Genomic DNA, 23,087 nt, shown 5'->3' on the forward strand with positions numbered 1-23,087 from the left:
ATTTTATACTCTGGACCTGGTTTAAAACTTTTAGGATATTTGACATTTAGTCCTTATAATATGTTTATTGTATAGGTTTGTATCAGCAAAAGTTGTATGTTTTTCTAATTGTTCAAGTTTTTATATACAGTCGCACAACTATGGAGAAACTATTATCCAACTGAATACAAACAATGTTTTTATATTTCTAAATTGTACTATGAATGTATTTTTATTCTTTGTTTTTCCATTACTCCTTTTTCCTTTATTTAGTTATGTTTTATCAATTCTTACCTGACTGCTTTTAAAACTGTAAAGAAGAAGTTATTCCGGTACTTAATATTTACGAAGTGTCGCAACTGTAACAAAACGATTTTGCAACTATTAAAAAACTGTTTCAAATTTCATAAAAATGAAATCCCATGTATTTAGAACATAACATATCAACCTGTTTGAATTTGCACACAGAATTAAACAATTCAAATATTTCATATGTATCTATTTTATTGCTTGATTGTTGCATGTCTTTCGATTGTGTCCGTGTTGACCACATTTGCTGCACCTGTTATGTTTTTTTGTATCCCATTCAGATAAAAACCTTCGTTTCCTTGGTCTTCCAGATCTTATTTTCTGGTTTGGTGGCAGAACAATGATATCTTTTATGTTTTGTGGCACATCCCATGTTGTGTGATTGTGTACCAGATATGTTGAGCCGCTGTATGTTTCAAGCCATGTTCTTGTGGTGTAATAACCTGAACAGTAGTTGTAAACATTCAAGTTCATCTCTTTTATAACAGCAAGCGCATGAGCACACGGTAACTCGTCAAGTTGGAATCTGTTGCAACTGCATGTTTTGTCCTTGAGGTTGATGACCCATGATCTGGTTAGTTCTACGACTTCGAACATGGTCTCGTTTATTGGTTTTACCTGCGGATTAAGTAAATTTATAAAATTGTTATTATGTATAACAACGGCAAGCAAACTATTAAGAAACTATAATGCAACTAAAATATTAAACAGATTATTACATTTTCTGTCAATGAGTCCACAAAGTTGTTGACTAATTTCTTCTCTGCTGTAGGTGTAAAAAATGTTGTTGTTTTCTGTGCTTTTTTCCTGTTTGTGTATGTCCATTGTTGTATCAAAGCTCTCAATGACTCCATCAGTGTTGTGATTGGTAGCTCTCTAGCTGCTAAGTTTGCTGCATTTGGAGATTCAACAATGTTTGAAGTCATAGTTGAATACCTGTTGTTTTTGCAGTGGTATCTTGACCATTTGTGGTATTCAACTTGTTGTAAATATGGTCTGACACGGATGTCCAAGCTGTCCAACTCGCTCATATGGTATTCAAATTTCCTCTCTGTGTATGCTCTGGCTGGAGCGAAGAATGGTTTATCCAGCTTGCTTGCATTCTTCTTGAAGGTTGCTTTTAGGTTGCTTAACAGGTGGTATACACAATAGCAATGTGTGATTTCTGGAAATACTTGAGCAGCTGCCTTAATTATGCTCTCATGTCTATCTGAGATCAAGCACTGTTCCTCTCTAATCCCATATGTTTCTCTTACTTTTGTGAAAAACCATTGCCATGAGTTGTTGTTTTCTGAATCCACAACAGAAAAAGCTAGTGGAAAAATGTGCCCATTTGCGTCTTGTGTACAAGCAGAGAGCAATGTACCTCCATATGTTGATTTAAGGAAAGTTCCGTCAACAACTATTATAGGTTTGCATTTCTTCCATCCTTTTATTGAAGCATCCAGTGCGACAAACAAGTACTTGAAGCTCTTGTCATCCTCTGTTTGCATGTGCACTATTGTTCCGCGATTAGTTTTTTGCAACATGTGCAAAAAACCGAGCAGCAGCTTGTATGATTCGTTGGCTTTTCCTCGTAATTCTTCTTGCGCGTGCTCTTTGCTTCTCCATGCTTTCATGTAGTTCATTCTCACCCCATACTTGTGTTTCATTTCTCCTCTGATGTCTTGTGGCGTTTGAGTTGTTTTTATGTTGGTAAATCGTGGCTTGATGTAGTTTCCAATCAATTTCGTTGTAGCTTGTCTTTTGTCAAATCACAAGTGTGTATCACCTTTCTGTCGTACTTTCGAATGATGAATGACTTTGTTGGCCCGTTTCTGGATGCCGTTAGTGCCCGCTTGCATTTTGGATCCAAACAACAAATCTTGTATGTTCTTGCACATGATTTTTTCACTCTGAATTGGAAGTTGTTCCTAATTGCATAGAAACCAAGCACACTCTACAGTGTTTCTTTGTCTTTGTATATTTATGCTTCTTCTAATTCAGGATGTTGCGGATCTGTGATTAGTAGTTCGTCATAATCTGTGATTTCTGGTTCCCTGTTTTTGTTGTTTTCCAGTTGCTCAATCATCTCCTCTGCCACAAGTTTTGCATAGTCCATGAAGTCAAAATTTTCTCCCCCGAATTCCGGTACCGTAGCCTCAATTGTATGTTGTTGATTTGTTGAGTCTTCTGTTGTTGCAGCATTGTATTCGATCGGTTCGAAGGTGCTTGTATGTGTAATTAATGAATTGTCATTTCCCAAGAATGATGCATTGATGGTTATTGTTGGGTTGTGGATGACATTCACACACAATGGGTATGTTGTGAAGTCGGGGTCCTTCAATTTGAGTTGTATGTAGAAATGTAGGCTTTGATCATCCTTTATCCTCAATGGTTGGTATCCTTCATTCACTTGATATTTGAGTTGCAAAACAGTGTTTTCTTGGTTGCACTCCAGGACATCTTTGAGTTTCTGTTGCAAATCTTCATAGTTACAATTGGCTGAAATGTAATGTCCACTGGCTTCATAATTTTCATAATTCATTCGATCATCGAATTGTCCATTGTAGAAGACTAGGAATGGAATGTCTTTCCTTTCCTGTGTTTTTGCAATGGTTATTAGTCCAAGGCAACGAATTTTAAAACTGGTTCGATTCTGTTATGAAATAGAGTACAAACTTACTTCTATCTCTGTCCCTTTGTTCAAGCATTGTATTTCCTGTCCTGATTCCTGCTATTGCCATTTTTTTTTTGTTGTTAATAAACTACAAAGAAACGAGAATAAAACTATTAAGAAACTTAAACAAATATCTCAGAAACTAACCATTTCTCAAACTATTTTATCCTCTATCTTTTCCAAAATAAATTCCTGCAAAAAATGTAATTAAACTATTATTAAATGATTATGCAACTGTAAATCAACTTAAAAACCACAACTCTCTTCTCAGAATTACATAGTTCTTACTCATTGTCACTTTTCATCATGTTTATTTGAATCAGATTAATTTCCAACTATTATAAAACTAATTTGCCACCATTTACATAAATCGTACCTTGTATATCTGCTAGCTTTTGGTACTCGTCAATTGACACTTCTTCATGATTTGTAAACCATTTTAAAACGATAATGCAACTGTAAGGCAACGCAAAAAATTAAAAAAAAAAAAGCCTTATTAGTATCATGTGGTTCCTTAATTAGAATCAGTTCTTGTTTTTTGTTTTTTGAATCTGAATTGCATGTTGTACACCAGTGAATCAACTAGAATGCAACTGTGTATGACGTGTATCATTGTTGAAAAAAATTTCATTTCATACCTTTTTTTGGATTTGAGGAGGAGCTCCAGATCTGTTCAATACAGATTTACATTGCTTCAATCTGGATTTTCGACGCTCGTTTGAGTGATATTGCACGATAAAAAACCGAAATCAAATGTTTAATTTCAGTTTCTCCACGGTTTTCTGGTTTTTTTTTTTTGTTAAATTTTCTGTTTAGATCCTTGGATTTGTTCATTTCCTATCGAAATTCGCCGGAATTTATGGTTGTTCTACGCTCGATCTGGTTTCATTCTAGGTGCGTAGCCGACTGCATCGATGGAGGTTCCTTCATCGTCTCCGTTCGTGACGTGCGGCTGAAGGTATAGGTCAGGTGGTATTTTTGTAATATATTCAATGTGGGCTGTACAAATGTTGATTGGGCCGGCCCACAGTATTTTTGTAATATTTTACCCTTTTTGGAATTTTCCTGTTTTTTCCCCTAATTATATACTTTAATTTTTTGAAATGCAATATATATTTATAGAAAATTAAATATGATTTGCAAATTAATTTAAATTAATACAACTTAAATTAAATAATTTTCTTAATATTTATTGAAAAATTACTACTAAGATGGAAATAATTCATTTTATTTTCATATCCATCTAAGTATAACTTTATAAATATTAAAATAAATTTTATTTAGAATTTTATTCTAAATTGGAAATTTTAATTAAATAAATATATATATTTAAAATAAATAGATTTAAATAAATAATAAAAGGAAAAAACATTTTAAATAATGAGCTTTATTATTATTAGGATATTCGATCTCCATTGTTTGTTTTACATAGCTATTGTTTTAGTGAGTAATCCTCCCTAATGGAGGAACGTTCATTAGCAAGTTAGCGCTGTAGAATCTCGAAAGATAAGTACTCTTTGTAAGCGTTTTATTTTAGTATGGATCACCCTAATGGTGGCGACTTTAATAAGGCCTACAAAAGTATGAAACATTGGTGGAAGCTCATAAGATAGAATAGCCTTGACTCTCGCCTAAACGGGACAACGCTGGATTTACATCTTGATCAATTAAATGAGCTAACAACTCTATTCAATGGATGGTAGCTTTGACTCTCGCCTAATCAATTAAATGAGCTAACAACTCTATTCAATGGATGGTAGCTTTGACTCTCGCCTAAGCGGGACACTGATATCAGTTTGTTGAAAACCTTGGAAATTATTTAGGATTGTATGTTTTAGTATTTTCACTTGTCATTCCTACTTGCTATGTGCTAATAAATTCTGAATGAGATTTTGTGTTAAACCTTAATTGATTTCTATTTATTGTTTTTTGTAGTATCCAATATGACCACGACCAATCCCATGTTATTACTGTTGACTGATAATAAGCTGAATGGATCTAACTTCCCAAAATGGAAAGAGAACATTAACATTGCTCTCATAGGTGAAAGTGCCTTGTTTGTGTTAACTGAACCGTCTCCTGAACAGCCGGGTGACAATGCAACCAAAGCTGTAAAAGAGAAGTACGAGCGTTGGCAGAATGCTAACAACAAAGCTCGATACTTCATGCTTTCCAGCATGGTTGACACCTTGAAAACAAGGTTTGCAAACACTGTCACGGCTGCAGAAATCATGACGAAGTTAACTGAACTATTCGGAATGGCATCAATTCTGTCTCGCTTTGATGTGACAAAGAAATTTATCAATGCATGGATGGAACCCCATCAGAATGTGTGTGATCACCTTCTCCAGATGGCAAGTTATTTCCAAGAAGTCCAGAATCATGGAGCTGAAAAGGATCAAACAACTCAAGTGAGTCTTATCTTGAATAGTCTGACTCCAGCTTTTCTGCCCTATACATCAAATTATGTCATGAATAAGAAGGAACAAGACTTTCACACGTTAGTCAATGACCTTCAGACATATAAAAATTTGATTGGAGGACCCAAGAAGAAAGGGAGTAAACCTCATAATTCTGGAAATGGTAATGGGACGATTAAAGTTGAGGCAAACCTTGCCTCTACTTCCAGACCTAAGACAAAGAAGAAGTGGAAAAATAACAAGAAGCATGTTCAAGCTGTGAAAACAGTTAAAAAGAAAAAGGCTGCTACTCCTGGTAATACATTAAAAGGAAAGTGTTTCTATTGCAATGAAAAAGGACACTGGAAACCCCAATGTCCTAAGCTTCTTGCAAAGAAACAAGGTATTTCTTTTCTTATAAACTGATGACTTTAGTGAATTATTATCCATTTGGATTATTAATTTTGGACCTACTAACCATGTTTATTTGTTTTTCTTCTTATTACAGCCTAAGCTGCTTGAACTCGGATGCTATCTTAGCGAGTTGAATCGGAAAGTTGGACAAAGGATTGGAGTTCGTCCAAGATAAAGATGAAGCTCGTTTTTTTATTTATTTTTTTAATCAATTATTTCAGTTTCGAAACAGTTTGGATTTTAATTATTAGTTTGGGATTTTATTCCATATTTTTTTTTCATATTGTTGCAAACAATTCCTTTAATTTTGGAAGATTTTATAATAAAGTTTTCTATTTTGGAGATAAATTGCAATTTATGAATTGAGCTTCATTTACTTTATCTTGTGTAACCAAAACCAATTATATTTATATATTTGAATATGTATGTGTTTTTATTATTGATACAAATTCTATAGTATCTTAAACTCTTCAAACAGTTAATACTACATAAACACTAAAAAATTATTTTCTATGTTTATGAATAATTGTTAATTCTAAAACAATTATTAAGAATTTGTTTAATAAAAAGATCTTTTGATCTGATAGGGGTGGAAAAAAGTTAAGAATGATATGCAGTTCAACGATCTTTTATATCTATTGAACTCTGGATTATATTCGTAACTCCACATAATCTCTATAACATTTAGAGAACCGTGATCTCTATATCCCTTAGGGGTGGATCATAATCTCTATATACTTAGAGGTGGACTATATACCACAGTACTCTTTGTGACACATAATCCAACAAGCAGTTTTTATGAAGGCGCTTCGGCAACTTTGAAGCCAAGAATTTCTCTTTTCGCTCTGAGGATTACTTAGCAAAGAAGGGTGACGAAATGAGTTTATGTGCCAATACTATTGGTATTTATAGGCAAGTCACGAAAAGAGTTAATTGTCTTAAAGGAACCTCAGACGCCTCAGCTTCCTGCCTTAAAAACGAATATGGGAAATCAAAAGTAATCAAGTGCAGCCGTCAGCTATGGAGAGAGAAAATTGGATTTCAAAATATTAATTGTCAGAGCATTTATTAGCCGAAAACCGAAGGGACGCCCAGTCAGCCACACATCGAGTCTCGGACGGTCGCGCTCGACACGTGTCCCCATCTAAAGGCAGAATCAGCTTGGATGAAGTCTACACGCAACTTCAGAAGTCCCGTACAGACTTGGGGGGCAAATGTTATCCCAATTTTTGCACTCTGACGTGGCATCACGTGAATGGTGACACGTGGAGTTCACTTGGAACATCTGCTCGGGAAGATAGGCCGAGCAAGATGCCTCGCTGGCATGCCCAGATTAAGATATTCAGCGATCCGCGCAGAGCAACCAACACTTAGCAAATTCAGCTTTCGCATCATGAGTCATCAGCACAATCCCTATAACTCAGGGATCAATTTACGTGGATATGGCATACACACGATCCCACTATCAGTGTATTCAGCCTCAATCCCACAATCCTTGCATTCAGGATTAATCCCACGATCTTTCTGTTTATACGCATTGTAACGAGAGGGGAAACTCTTCCTCCTCAAGCTTCCTAGCCCTATAAATGGTGATGTATGTTCACTAGGCAGGGGTTGTCGAAAAGCAGTTGAGCTAAGACTATACTATTATCTAAGAATTATATATTCAGAGATACTGTTGTAAGAGCTATAAGAAAATGAATCTTTCTCCTTGATCTTAATTTAATACAAATAACGAGGATTAGGCTATTACCGAACTGTTCGGGGCTGAACCTCTATAAAATCCCCGTGTCTTATTATTGCTTTATCATATATATATATGTTATTATATATCGTTTATCGCTTATAAAATAGACTCATTGTCGTTGGCTAAAAGCGAAGTCAACATATACCATTTGATTTTTAGTAGTCTTGATGTAGATGAGCCTCCTAGCTTGATTTGCATGTTTTTGGTCACGTGCTGACTTTTCCCAAGAGTTGACTTTGACTTTGACTTTCGGGTTGACTTTTGACTTTGAGCTTTTGAAGACCTCTTTTGAACAGGGTCTTGAGTTGTTGATCCCTTGATGAATCTTTTGCTCTTAATATGCTTGTTGAATCCATTTTTGGTTGCTTTGAAAAGTTTGGTAAAAATACCAATTTGTCTTGAAAATTTATTTTCTCTTTTAATTTTGCTACAAAATCAACAAATCATTAGTAACAAAATAATCAAATATTTGTTAATCATCAAAATAAGGAGACCTAAAAGTTTGAGTTAAGAATCTCCCCATTTTTGATGATATCAAATATTTGATTATTTTGAAAAGGGAAAAGAAAAAATTCAAACAATGTATATTGGATTTGCTCTCCCTTGATGTGTGCAAGAAAATAAATAAATAAATAAATTTTTACCTTTTAATTTTACCTTGCATGTTTTTATAAGCTCCCCCTCAATTTTATACTTAAGATTAAAAGATTAGATACCGAAAAAAAATGAGGTTGTGCCAAAAATAATCATAGATTTTCTCCCCCTTTTGATTCATCAAAAATGGTGGCAAGGAATTCACAAAATAAGGAAAAAAAAGATAAAGCAACACTACTCAGTCAAACCGAGTATATATATATAATAATTAAATAAATATAATATAATATATATGTAAAAAAATATATACATATATATATATTAGCCCCCTTTGTCTTCTCTCTCTCTTTACCTATCTCTCTTTCTCTCTCTTCAATACACAAGAAAGAAAACCCATAAACCTCCATAACCACCACACTCCGGCGACCTATCTCCGGCCACCGCCCGACCTCACGCGCTGGACCACTCAAACCTCCTAGTGCTGGCGACCTCACCCCCCAAGCGGCGCCGTTTCTCTCGCCGTCGTTAGCTTAGGATCGCAAGTCAAAGTTTGGGGTTTCAAACTTTGAACAGATTTTCCGGTCACCTCCGGCGTCCGTTTGACGAATCGTCTTCACCACTAAACTCAGCTCGTCGAGGAGAACAACCTACACTAAACCATTTTTCTCGGTTCACTACTTTTTCCGGTGACATTTTTGTAGCTCTGCCCCTTTCCGGCAACTTTCCGGTGACATCGTGTACCATTTTGACAAATGGTTGGCATAGGTGTGATCTACTCGTCGAGGTGGTCGTTTTGATATATAATACTCCTATTTTTGGCGACATTTCCGGTACACCAATTTTTACCGCCACCGATTGTTAATGTGCACCGCTTAGGTGAGGCTTCGGAACCCCAAATTTTAAATATAGTCATATTATATGTCGTTGGACTCGGTTTTGAATGTAGAATGCAATGATGATAATTATTTAACCATTTGATGGTATATGTGAGAGTAATATGTAAGTTTGAACAAAACAATTGGAGCTCGGGACTTGAGAGCTTAAGATCGTCTTTTGGAAAAAGTTTAACGACTCGGGAGAGGTAGGGACTCAACTTGATTATTGGACTTGATTTTTATATTCGTTGTATAACATTAGACATATTCCAATTTTTATGATTTACTAAATGGTTTGAAAAATTAAAAACTTAATCTGCATATTTTTCTGGACTGTTCAGGGGCACTGAGTGCCAAATATATGTATGTGTGCAAATATTTATGTAGGTTATGATTTTTGGGTTTATTCAAAATACAGCTGTTATGCTGCCGAATTTTCTGGAAAATAAAAAGGAATATGTTCTTTTGTTATGCTTATTATTTGCCTGCTTTGGTTATACTGATGAGAGCCATGTTGATCATGTTCGGTGCATATTGTTGTTTCACGACCTAGTCTCTGTGTCATCATAGGTAGATCAAGTGTGCACTCACCTGTAGGTGAAAGACCTAGAATCTGTACAGGGAGTGAATTAAATCTGAGCCCCGATATTATGGTGGATATCAGATGCGACTACCCGGTTTTGGATGTCGTTTTCTATGATTGGTATTGAGAGCTAGGGGTCTAGTGGACGGTGTGATATGCATTTGACGTTTGATTTGTGATTATTTGTGGTCTCTCTACTTTATTTGTACATATTGATACTGTTGATGAGATATTTTATTTTTACAAAGCTAACCATGCAGGAATTTTATTAAACCAAGGGTCCTTTGATATTAGTTGTTTTCCTACTGGGCTTTATAAGCTCACCCCCTATTTTCTCCCATTCCAGGAACTCAGTTTGATGCTAGTGGATGAGGATGGTACCGTTAGGAAAGGAAGTCGTTATTAGTTTAGTCTTATTTTACTCTTAAATCTTTTAATGAAACTGATGTTGTTGTCGAGTGAATTTCGCAACACCAAAATGTATTATTTAATTAATATAAAAAGAGAATTTTCAGGGAAGTGACAAGTGCGAGTATTCGACCTAGAATGGCGAGTACTCGACTGGGAATGCAAGAACAATCAACAAGGCTGGAAAAATATCAATAAGACAAACAATTATAGTGGTTCAGTCAGATTGAGATCTGCTTAGTCCACTGTAGCAAAGGATTCGTAGGTGCCATTTTCATGGTGGATCACCCCTTTATATACAAAGTAGGTGTCCAAACGGTTACATAAGGATCACATTCATTGTTAATCCATTATTTACATATTGAATTGCAATAATTAAACCCAAACAACGTTAACATTAATAAATGAGTGATAGTTACTAAGTCCATCAACGTATGCGTCTTCCGCATCTGCGAGTTGACTGTTCATGTTCCGTTTGTTGAGCTCGCAAGGTTATTATCGCGTTAGGGACTGTCCGAGTCTTTAAGCAATCGCCTCTTGTAGACCTCGCATATCGAGCTGACGATACCTAGACATGTGAGCCTATAGCGGTTTATCAAGGCTATTGGGTCGTTGGGACCAGATCTCACCATAGAGAGTTGACCTCTATGCTTTTGCAGAAGTATAGAGAGGATACTCGCATATATCCTGACACATGCGAGTTGGTTCTACCCTGCATAATGCGAATTACGGTTACGTGATTCGACTTAGGTCGCACTCGCAGTATCTCGCTAGTTTTATCCTGGGCGAGTTATAAACTTCGAGAAGTCTCTCACGGACATTTCAGCTTTCATTGGAAATCTGAATACACGTGTCCTTTAAATAGGAGTCTGGTCTCGAGTTTCTAGGTGAGAGAAATCTCACTATAACAGATTTTGTATTTAAGCTGAAATGGATGGTCTGGATGACTTAAATTAGCTATGTACTAGTTAGAAATGAGAAATGATGGATGCTAGGTATTATTTTTGTATTTTAGGGCTCGTTTGGAACGCCGTATTAGGTCGTATTGTATTATATTAAATTGTATTTTATGCAATATTTTTATGTAAAACTATATGTGGTATTAACTTTTATGGACACCTAAATATATAATATTTTAGTATAAATTAAAGTTTAACATAGTATTATATAAAAATATGATATATAATCCAATTCAATATAATACAATACAATACAATACGACCTAATACGGCGTTCCAAACGAGCCCTTAATGACTTATTTAATCTATCTATTTGGTGATTATTTAACTGTGGGGATATTACTGTTCTTTTATATTGATGAGTGGTCCTGATTTTGTTACTAATATTTTCTTATTAATATAGGAGTTAATCCATTACTTTTAAATCAGTATTTTATAATATAAATAAAAGGATCATTTATAAGCTTTATCTTCCTACAAGGGTCAAAGTGTGACCTTTGACCACCCAAGTTATGGATATTACACATCTACCACAGCCTAGGGCTCGGGTCGTGACAATAACATTCAACAAACTAAAAAAACATAAAGAAAATACCATCCAACACAAAGTCAAGAGGCATGAAGCCTTTGCACACAAACAAAAAAATAAAACGAGAATAAAGATGCTAAAAAAATATGCAAGAAAACTAGTTTGGTGGAGGGCCAAAACGATCCATGTATGCCCTCCATTGTGCCATCTCATCTTGAACATTTTCAAACCCTTGGACCATGTCACTCCTCATGTTGTTGATATCATTCCTCAAAGTTTGAAATTGAGTGTCAAAAGATGTGTGAAGTCGAGCAAAAGCCTCTTCAATATTGAATTGAGGCATGGGAGGCGCTTGAGGATGTACTTCTTCTTCATCTTCCTCTTCTTCTTCTTCTTCACTAGCACTAGGAATTGTTGGCCCCCTCATTGAGCTTGGGAATCTTGTTTGGTGTAAATCCATCTTTCTTCATCAGTATCAAATTTGTAGGACATACCCTTGATAGTGATTTCCCCTAAAATATCAAAATCCTTAAATTCTAGGACTTCAGTTTCATCATTGGTGGGAATGCCTAGAAGAGGAAATATGTAACTAAAAAGGGAACCATAGGGTAAGGCCTTTTTTTGTCTATGCTTAAACACTTCATTGATGGTTCGAATTATAAGATAGCCTAAGTTTATACTCTTACTTTGGACAATGATATTGAAAAGGAGAATTTGGTCAAGGGCACTAACTCCATCTTTATGGCCCTTCCTAGGTACTATATTGTTGCAAATAAAGGAGTGGATGAGTTTTCCTTGAAGAGTAAGGTTATAGCGTTTTGGTTTGTCAAGGACATCTTCTCCTACACAAATTATACCAGTAAATGAGGTATGGTTATAGTAGGCATCATTCCTAAGTCTAGGCCTAGGATCAAGTAAGAGACCTTCATTAGGGGCATTGAGGAATTCATTTAAGGAATCAACGGTGATGGTAAATCTAACTCCTTTAAGGGTTCCCTTAATGCTATAAGGATCACAAGCAATTTCAATGCAAGCAAAAAAAGCCCTCACTAGCCTAGGATAGATATAGGTGTTAATTCTTATTAAAGTTTCCCAACCCATCTCTCTAAAAAGATTGCTAAAATTAACAAAGTTAAGGACATTCAAATCACATTTTTTTACCAATGAGTATGTCCCTCTTTGAGAAATCCTCTTGAAATTTTTGTGCAAATCTTCCATGGGAGAAAAGTTCATGCCTAGCCTTGCTCCTTAGCTTTTCTTGTTGCATGGAAGTTCTTATCCTCTTTCCTTGTCTTGATGATGAAGCCATTGAAGATAATTGAATTTTGAAAGAGATAGGATTTTGAAAAGATAAAAGAGGGATTGGGTTTTGGTAAGAGAAATGTTGATAGAAGAGGATAGGAGGCTTCCAATTAGGGTTAGGAAATCAGAAATGGGGTTAGATAAGGGTTTGGAATGGTTTTATGAGAAAAAATTCTAGTTTTGAATGACCAAAAGGCCCATACCCACGGTTCATGTAGAAAACAGTAGTCCGTTTTCTTAGGTACTGGGAAAAACGGACTGTCGTTTTCTCAGCACATGGGCAGTGGGCATAAATTGGCCATAACTCAGGTTTTAAGCATATGTTTGATCTCAAATCTTTTCTAATACCTCAAATATGATAAAATAAAAATGCTCAAACAAGAAAAATAGAAAAATGTTGAAAAACGACGATTTACAGTAAGCTTTTTGAAAAATGCCAAGAAAACTAGAACCTTACCGAAAATGAGTTTTATGCAAAAAAAAATTGAAAAAATCTTTTTCCAGTAGTTTGATGATGTAAAATATGAGGTGTACAAACTTACAGAATTGAAAAATATTGAAAAATGAGAAAGTTTGACGAAAAACACTCTTTTAGGCCTAAAAACCTATAAAATCAACAAGTAGAGCGCCAAAAATTCGTTTCAAGCGTATTTCAGTTAAAACAAAGTATAGGCACACTAAATACATTCAATTTCACGTGTTCAAACATATAGACACACAATAAAATCAAATATGCAAAAATTCACATGTTCACTTGTTTGAAATCAAGTCCAAAGTTCACCAAAAGTTCACATAATGACCTATAATTTTGAGTTTTCAACAAGTATAGTTCATATAGGTCAAGTATCAATAAATTTTCTCATCTATGCATATAAATCTCATTAATATCATATTTGGAACGATTATGCATAAATAAGTAAGTAGAGAGATATGAAATTTTTTATAGCTAGCAAACCTTATATTTCATTTAAGTTGGTCATGCCTAGCTCTCTTCTAATGAAACTAAATCTCTCATCACTAAAAGGCTTGGTGAATATATCCGCTAATTGGAATTCGGTGCTCACGAAGTCTAGCACAATATCACCTCTTTGGATATGGTCTCTAAGGAAGTGGTGCCTTATGTCAATATGCTTGGCTCTAGAATGCAATATTGGATTCTTAGAGAGGTTAATGGCACTAGTATTGTCACACTTTATGGGTGTACATTCAAAATCAACATCAAAATCCTTAAGAGTTTGTTTTATCCAAAGTATTTGTGCACAACAACTACCCGTGGCTATATATTCAGCTTCGGTTGTGGATAGAGCTACCGAGTTTTGTTTCTTGCTAAACCATGACACTAAGGAACTTCCTAGAAAGTGACATGTTCCACTAGCACTTTTTCTATCTGTCTTACAACCGGCAAAGTCGGCATCTCAGTAGCTTACTATATCAAAGTATGAGTTCTTAGGGTACCAAAGTCCTAGATTCATTGTGCCTATCAAGTATCTAAATATTCTCTTAACGACACTCAAATGGGATTCTTTGGGACAAGATTGGTACCTAGCACAAAGACCAACACTAAACAAAATATTCGGTCTACTAGCGGTTAAATATAATAAAGAGCCAATTATACCTCGATACTTGGTGATGTCCACATTCTCACCACTTTCATCTTTGTCCATCTTTATAGATGTGCTCATGGGGGTATTCATGGACTTTGCATTTGCTAAGTCAAACTTTTGAAGAAGATCTTTGATGTACTTGGTTTGACTTATGAATATGCCATCCTTTTGTTGCTTGATTTGAAGTCCAAGGAAAAAGTTGAGTTCTCCCATCATGCTCATCTCAAATTCACTATGCATACACTTAGAAAATTCTTCACAAAGAGCATCATTAGTAGCACCAAAGATAATATCATCAACATAAATTTGTACCATAATAATGTCTTTTAATTTTCTTTTTATAAAAAGTGTATTATCCGCTTTACCCATTGAAAAACCATTTCAGATAAGAAAAGTGCTTAATCTTTCATACCAAGCTCTAGGAGCTTGCTTTAAACTATATAAAGCCTTTTTCAATTTGTAAACATGGTTAGGGTATTTATGATTTTGAAAACCGGGTGGTTGAGAGACATAAACCTAGGGCTGAACATCTAGACCCGCAAATCCGAAAACCCGACCACCCGCCCCGACCCGCTTCCGAAAAAAGCCGAAAAATTTAAAACCCGTGTAGTCGGGTCGGGTCTAACCCGAAAATGCTCAACACGGGTGTCGGGTTCGGGTTTTAAAATAATGCATTTTTTTATTCGGGTTGTAACCCGATACCCGAACAATAATATTAAGTTTAAATTTTTTTTATTACAATGAAAAATAATATTAAAACTTAAAAGTTAAATTGCTCTCAGACAGAGCAAAGTGATAATATATAGCTTGGATCGTTTTCATGAAAAATGGTTGCCCATTTATTTGGTTCTCTCTGAATGTTTGTAGAACCAATGATTTCCTCCTCTCAGCAGCAACAACAACAAAATAAAATAAAAAGAGTATATTACCATTCGTTAACTAAATCATAACCAAAGAAAACCGGCAGCTGCTTCTTCTTCTCCGGCGGGTTCTCATCTCAGCGGTCAGCTCAGTCAGGCGAACTGTGCTGCCGGTGGTGCCTCTTCAGCTCCTCATCCCTCTTCTATTTTTCTGAGATCTGACCGCCGGTGCCCCTACCCGTGTCCGCCCATGCCCGCCTGCTCACTGTCGAGATTTGTTCTTGAGTTCTCCTCTGTCCTCTCATCTCTCTTTTTTAGTTTTATATTCATAATGTAATTTATATTATATATACTGTAATTTTTTATTTAAACTTATACGTTTTATATTATACATTTTTCAGTTCTTTATATTATACATTTTTTATATAAACCTGCTCAATAGAAATAGAAAAATAGAAAAAAGATAGTATTTTTAAAAATCAAGTTTCATTTTGGCCCAAAAATAATCATTCGGACTGCCTAATTAAACCCGAACCCGGACACATTAAACCCGCCAAATCCGACCTGAAACCCGCCGTACCCAACCACCCGAAACTCGGGTTCGGTTACACATTTCAAACACCCGAAATCTGAAAACCCGAACCCGGCCACCCAAAAACCCGAAAACCTGACCCGTGTGCAGCCCTACATAAACCTCTTCCATAATGTACCCATTTAAGAATGCGCTTTTTACATCCATTTGGTACAAGATAAAATTCTTGTGGCATGCAAAAGCTAACAACATTCTAATGGACTCAAGTCTTGCTACTGGGGCAAAGGTTTCCTCATAATCAATTCCTTCTTCTTGTTTGTAACCTTGGGCCACTAATCTAGCCTTGTTACGCACAAACCCCATGCTCATCTACCTTATTTCTATAGACCCATTTTGTTCCAATCACCGATTGATGTGACGGTCTTGGAACTAAATTCCAAACATTATTTCTTATAATTGATTTATTTCTTCTTGCATAGCTAGAAGCCAAAATTCATCAACTTCGGCCTCTTTAAAATTCTTTGGTTCAATATGAGAAATAAAAGCAATGAAATGCACAAGTTTCTAAGGGAGTTTCTAGTAGTGGCACCTTGAGAAGGATCACCTAGAATTTGGTCTATAGGATGAGCACTTTTGAATTTCCACTCATGTGGAAGGTTAGAATTCATATCTTGGCTTTCATTTACTGTTTCCACGAGTGGTTACTCTTTGGGAGTTTGTGAAGGAGCATTGGAAGTCTCTCCGATTTTAAGATTTTGAACCTCATCTCCCAAACCTACAACATCATCATCTAAACTTTTGCTTGTAGGCGGGTTAGTCTCATCAAAAGCAACATGGATAGATTCTTCAACAATATTAGTTCTTATGTTATAAATTCTATAAGCTTTACTATGTGTTGAATAGCCTATAAAAATTCCAACATCGGATTTTGCATCAAATTTTCCAAAGTTGTCCTTGGTGTTTAAAATAAAGCATTTGCATCCAAAAACTCTAAAATAGCCAATGTTGGGTTTTCTCCCTTTCCAAAGCTCATAAGGGGTTTTATTCATGTTGGGCCTAATGAAAACACGATTCAAAATATAACAAGAAGTATTGACGGCCTCGGCCCAAAAATATTTTGGTAATGAGATTTCATTTAGCATTGACCTAGCCATTTCTTGAATTGTTCTATTCTTCCTTTCGACAACTCCATTTTGTTGTGGAGTTCTTGGAGCCGAAAATTTATGGTTAAAACCATGTTCATCACAAAACAATTCTAAGGCATCATTGTCAAACTCACCACCATGGTCACTCCTAATGGAGGTAATAGAATATCCTTTTTTATTTTGTACACTTTTACAAAATTTGACAAAGTTTTTCAAAACATCACTTCTAAGAGTCAAGAAATTAACCCATGTAAATCTTGAAAAATCATCAACAATTACAAATGCATAGTATTTACCACCAGGACTAGCAATTCTAGAAAGACCAAATAAATCAATATGAAGTAATTGCAAAGGTCTAGTAGTTGAAATCTCTTTCTTAAAATGAAAAGACATTTTAATTTGTTTTCCAAATTGCCATGCATCACAAAATTTATATTTGACAAAAGGAATAGATGGCAAACCAATAACAAGATCTTTTCTAACCAATTTTGAGATAGAATCCATACTAGCATGTCCTAATCTTCTATGTCACAACTAAGAATTATCATTAATTACGGTTAAACATTTATTTTTACTATCAAATGAATCAACATCAATAACATTTTGAGTGATGTTTTAATGGAGCATTTTGAGTTTTCAAACACAACACGAAAACTTATATCACATAATTGACTAATACTAAGCAAGTTATGTTTAAGATTATCAACAAGAAGCACATTTTTAATACATGGAGAGTATACATTACCGATATCACCAATACCCAAGATTTTTCCTTTTGAATTGTTTCCAAAAGTGAGAAAGCCACTTTCCTTACTTTAAAAGTTTGAAAATCTTGATGGATCACCGGTCATATGCTTTGAACATCCACTATCCAAGAACCATAAGCTTCAGCTCTTTCTTGTTGATTCCTACAAAAACAAGTTCATTTGTTGGCTTTTGGTACCCACATAACTTTGGGTCCTTTCTTGTTAGTTCTAGAACCCTTTGGTACCCATTTAGTCTTGCCTAGATATGCATATTTCTTCACATGACAATAGGAAACAGTATGACCATCTCGGTTACAATATGTGCATGTAAAGTGAGGTAGACTAGATGATTTCACATAAAAGTTTCTCAAGAACTTTTGTTTCCTACTAGGATCATAACCAATACCATTTTTTGAAAAACCACATGATTGGCTTCCTACCATGAGATTATAGCCTTCTTCACCTCTAGTGAAAGTATATATGTCATTTTTTAGGCTTTTCACATGGGCTTTTAATTCAACAAGTTCTTTCTTATGTGAAGCACATGTAGCACATTGAGATTTAGCTAAAAGTTCTTCTTCATTTATTTTCAAAATATCAATTTCTTTTAAAAGCATGTTGGTCTTTTCTCTAAGGGTTTGGTTATTAACAAGAAATTTACCAAAATCATCAAATAGTTCCTTAAATGAATTAGACAACTCATCATATGACATACCTAAGTTATCATCATCATTTTCACCATCACAATCATTTTGGCTAGAAATGCTTACCCTATCATCAAGTGCCATCATGCACATGTTTGCTACTTCATTCTTTCCTTCTTCTTCGGAGTCCTCTTCATCACTATTGAGCCAATCCGCCAACATTTCCCTTCCTTTGTATTTGTTCTTCTTCCTCATTGGACAATCCATCTTCATATGTCCGGGCTTCTTGCATTCAAAGCAAATTGGTGGATCATCTTTGCTCTTCCTTTCTTTTGAGTCACTCCCTCTTTGTGGCTTCTTCCCAAAGTTCTTTTTGAATTTCATGAACTTTTTGTATTTCTTGGAGAAGAGTGCCAAGTCCTCCATTTCACTACATAAGTTTTCCTCATCTTCTTCACTAATGGCATGGGAGGAGGAAGACTTGAATACAATAGTCTTCTTTTCCTTCTCAGCTTCCTTTTTCTTAAGCACTGATGAAAATTTCATGGTTCATGAGTGAGCCATAATTCTTCCAAGGGAAGTGTTGAGAGATTCTTGGCTTCTTGAATGGCAACCACCTTTCCTTAATAAGCCTTGGTGTGACTTCTCAAAATCTTGGTCACCATATCCTTTTGAGTAAATACCTTGCCAAGAGAATTCAAACCATTAGTAATTGTAGTAAATTAAGTATACATGTTAGCAATGGTTTCATCCGCTTTTATCTTAAAGTTCTCATATTGAGTGGAATAAATTTGAATTTTAGTCTCTTTCGTAGCACTAGCTCCTTGATGAGTAACTTTAAGCATTTTTCTATTTAAATATTTGTGTTACCTGTTAAAAAAATTCATTAGTATCTAAATATTTGAGTTAACTATTAATTAGTAGTAAAAGTATATATCTTATGCTATAGAATGTCTTAATTGAGTGAAAATATAATTTTAATGTTGGATTTCAATCAAACATAATAAGAGTAAAAGTAGAATTGATATTAATAAATTATTTAATAGTATCAAAAATTATTCTTTTTCTGAAATTCTGATGCTTATTTTGGAGTGTTATTAAAGTTTGTGATGATAAATACTACTTTTTGCGTGTGTGTGTGTGTGTGCAAATAGCACAACTATTCAACTAATAAATGTATAATCTAAGATTAATATTAAATAAATTTGGTTAATAAAGGAAAATTTTATAAAAGAAATTCGTATAAAAATTTAGGTGAGTAAAATTATTTAAAGGATGTTGTGATCATTGTAACTGTATTTATTATATAAATTCAATTAGTTATTTTTAATAATTATTATTGTATTTTGAGTATATTATTGTTTTTCTAACAAATTTAAAATTATTTACTCTTACTAGTATAAATGTGTAAATTTTCCATTTAAAAAAAAATAAAATTATAAATTTACATTCAGAAACTAACTAAAGCTAAATATGGGCTTTTAAAAAACCATTTCAAAATGTATGGGCTTTGTAAACCCATAAAATAACTCTAATTTTAAAAAAAAAAAATCATAAAAAGTGACGAAACTTATATTTATGAGAAAAAACTTAAAAAGTATTCTACTTGTTTTTTTTTCCATCTTCAATATGCATGTGGCTAGGTTAATTGTTGTTAATGATCATATATGGAGTCGATAAACTTATTAATCAATCATAAGTATATAATTACCATTATAAGTGTAGCATGTTTTTATAGAATATATTTCTGAAGTTCGTAAAAATAATATACTATGTATGTGTTCCTATATATAAATATATATTTCTAGGTGATTGATATTACATTATGAGTTTTAAAATATATATAATATATGTATAAAACATTATCCATAATTAATTTTTTTTTAAAATTTCACATATATTCCTATTAATATTTATTATATTAGTTCAAGTTTTTCTTAGGGATTATTTCACAAAAATATAAAAACAACAAAAAAATTACAAAAGTGCGGTTTCACAGAATTTTAACATTTTTACGATTTTTTTAATTTTATTTACAGAAAATATGGTCTTTTTATGTTGTAATCTTTTTAATTTTTTGTTGATTTTTTGTTATCTGTATGTTATTTTTTTGTTGTTATTTTGATGTTATTTTCATATTTCTTTTATGTAGTTTTCTTGTTGATTTTATGTTGTTTTCGTGTTATTTTTTGGAAAACTGTAAAAATGTAAAAAAAAATATTCTTTAAACGTAAAAATGTAATTATTTTACAAAAAATTGTGCCTTATATAATTATTCCTTTTTTAAGCTCTTATTTGTTCATGGTCTTCTCTAATCTTTCCCTTCTTGATGCCTTAATTTTTTACTTTTTCTTTTCAAAATTTGATTCTAATAATTTAATTTATTATATATATATTATTACATATTTGTATAAAAGTGAGTAATTAATCAATGTAAATTTATTAGAAAGGACATTGACAAAATATATGATGAATTTTCTATAAAACAATCAATTGTTATAATTTTTTAATTTCTTCTAACAATATATGTTTTGAAAATCAACCATATAAATAATATATTTATAACAAATAATAAATTAAAAAATCATTTATTTAGTTCAAAATAATTAAAAAATTAAGACTTTATTAAGAGAATTATTTTTAGTAAAATAGTTACTTATATATTAGGAGAATATTATATAAAAATACTAAAATTTGAAATTTGATATACTTTTATAATTTAATTATCACTAAAGAAAATACAACTACACGAGAAGATAATGATAATCTAATTTTTTAAACACACATTATTTGAAAGAAAAATTACATGAATTATAATTATTTGTGTTTGATTGGATGCATAAGTGAGATACGGTAATGACAACTGCTTTCAATGTAATAATGATTACAAGTGAGATATAGTGATAACAATAATGGCTATAAGCGAGATATGATGATGACAACAATGACTTTGAATATAATGACGACTATAATGAGATATGGTGAAGATAACAATTTTGAATGTAACGATAACTTGAAGACAGTGATGATAACAATTTTAAAATTTATACATATGATTAGTTTTCTATATATATATATATATATATATATATATATATTATAGTTGTCTTTTTTAGTTGTTATGAAATTTTTCTACTATATTTAAATTTACTTTTTGAGTAAAAATTTAAAAAAAAAAAAAATAGTTTACTAGAATAGTTACTCATATTATTAACAAAAATATCAAAAAAGAATTAAAAAATGATATTTCACTAAACAAAATACAACCACACGCGAAGCACGATTTGTTTTTTAGTTCTATAATAACCCAAAAATAAGATGGACTCGTGAAGTATAAAAAATTAACTTCAAAGCCACATTAAAAACTTTCTTGCCATTATTATTAATAATTATTTATTCTAGAGTTTATTTATTACTTTATTTATCGATTAATGAAAATGTACGTTATTATTGATTATTTTAATAATATTTTATAATTTAAATTTGTCAAATATAAATTAATTTTATAAAATAATAAAAAAGTAACAATACTTTTGATTAAAGTACTATTAAAAAAAATTTAACAAAAAAGTAGAGAGCTCCCTACATTTATAGAATTTCTTGCATATTCTATATTATAAAGAGTAATTTTTATATCCCATTTGTTCTTTGCAGATGATCTTATTTTGGTGGGTAGGGCCACGATAGAGGAAGCTAAGAGATTTTGGTAGTATCTGGAGCTATTTTGCGATTGGTCAGGCCAACGTATTAATAATGAGAAAACATCCATCTTCTTTAGCAAGAATACCAGTAATGGGATGAAGCGTGGTATTAAGCAGGCTCTCGACCTCAACCCAGTAGTAGGTAACATTAACTACATTAACTACCTGGGTCTCCCGTTATTCCGAAGTCGTAGGAAAGATACAGATTTCATTTTCATCATGGATAACTTGGTCTCTAAGCTGCATGGGTGGAAGTTGAAATCCTTATCTAAAGTCGGTCGTGCTACTCTGATAAAATCAGTGGGATTTTCTTTACCAGTTTATACCATGCAAACGACGAAGTTGTCCAAGAAGCTTGCAGCGAAAATAGATGGCATGGTTAGAGATTTTTGTGGGGCTATGAGCAGGGCAACTGTGGCATTTGTCTTAAGCCTGAGATCAGTTATGCCTCCCCAAGTCTAGGGGTGGAATTGGCTTCTAGAGGACCTTAGAAATGAATCAGGCTTTCCTGGCTTAATGGGATTGGGCTTTCTTGAATAAGGATAATTCTTTGTGTTGCAAGGTTTTCAGTGCCAAGTACCTAAAAGGTAGACCTTTCTTGAAGTGTTCGTACAAGAATTCAGATTTGTTGTTCTAGAAGAATATTGTGAAAACTAAAAAATTCTTAAGAAAGAAGCCTGTAAGCTCATATCGGATGGGAAAGATACAGACATTTCGGATGGGTCGTGGGTGATTCATAGTCAAGACTTCCATCCCTACCCTAAAAACGGGCGACCAGAGGGTTGGAAGAAAGTAGCGAATCTTCTTATTGATAATAGGATTTGGGATATTTCCAAACTCAACAACCTTTTTGACCAAGAGACAACCAATAATATCCTCAAAAGGGGGAAGGCCCAGAGGTCAAGACAGGGATAAATGGATCTAAACTAAGGAACCTTCTGGTCGCTTTTCTACAAAATCTGCATGTCTTGCTCAACCCTTGTCAAGAGTCCCCCTCCCACTATGGCTCTCGCTCTTTGGAATAAACTGTAGAATTCTAGGATCTTGGAACGCCACAAAGTCATTTGGTGGAGCATTCTCTCTAATGCCTTACCTATC

General features: G+C 33.7%; 1 protein-coding gene across 1 annotated transcript; it reads left to right on the forward strand.

Annotated features, from left to right (window-relative positions):
* The first annotated feature begins 21,247 nt into the window (after positions 1 to 21,247).
* Positions 21,248 to 22,451, forward strand: LOC133038173 (uncharacterized). Its single transcript, XM_061116235.1, has 2 exons — positions 21,248 to 21,290; positions 22,027 to 22,451. Exons 1-2 carry the CDS (start codon positions 21,248 to 21,250, stop codon positions 22,449 to 22,451), a joined length of 468 nt encoding a protein of 155 aa, XP_060972218.1.
* Positions 22,452 to 23,087: the final 636 nt, after the last annotated feature.

The sequence above is a fragment of the Cannabis sativa genome, chromosome 5 (genome assembly GCF_029168945.1).
Source record: "Cannabis sativa cultivar Pink pepper isolate KNU-18-1 chromosome 5, ASM2916894v1, whole genome shotgun sequence".
Taxonomy (NCBI): domain Eukaryota; kingdom Viridiplantae; phylum Streptophyta; class Magnoliopsida; order Rosales; family Cannabaceae; genus Cannabis; species Cannabis sativa.

Coding starts and splice junctions, on each gene's coding strand:
- LOC133038173 (XM_061116235.1), top strand. CDS start 21,248: ATGACGACTATAATGAGATATGGTGAAGATAACAATTTTGAAT. Junction 21,291..22,026: donor TGAAGATAACAATTTTGAAT/GTAACGATAACT, acceptor GCGATTGGTCAG/GCCAACGTATTAATAATGAG.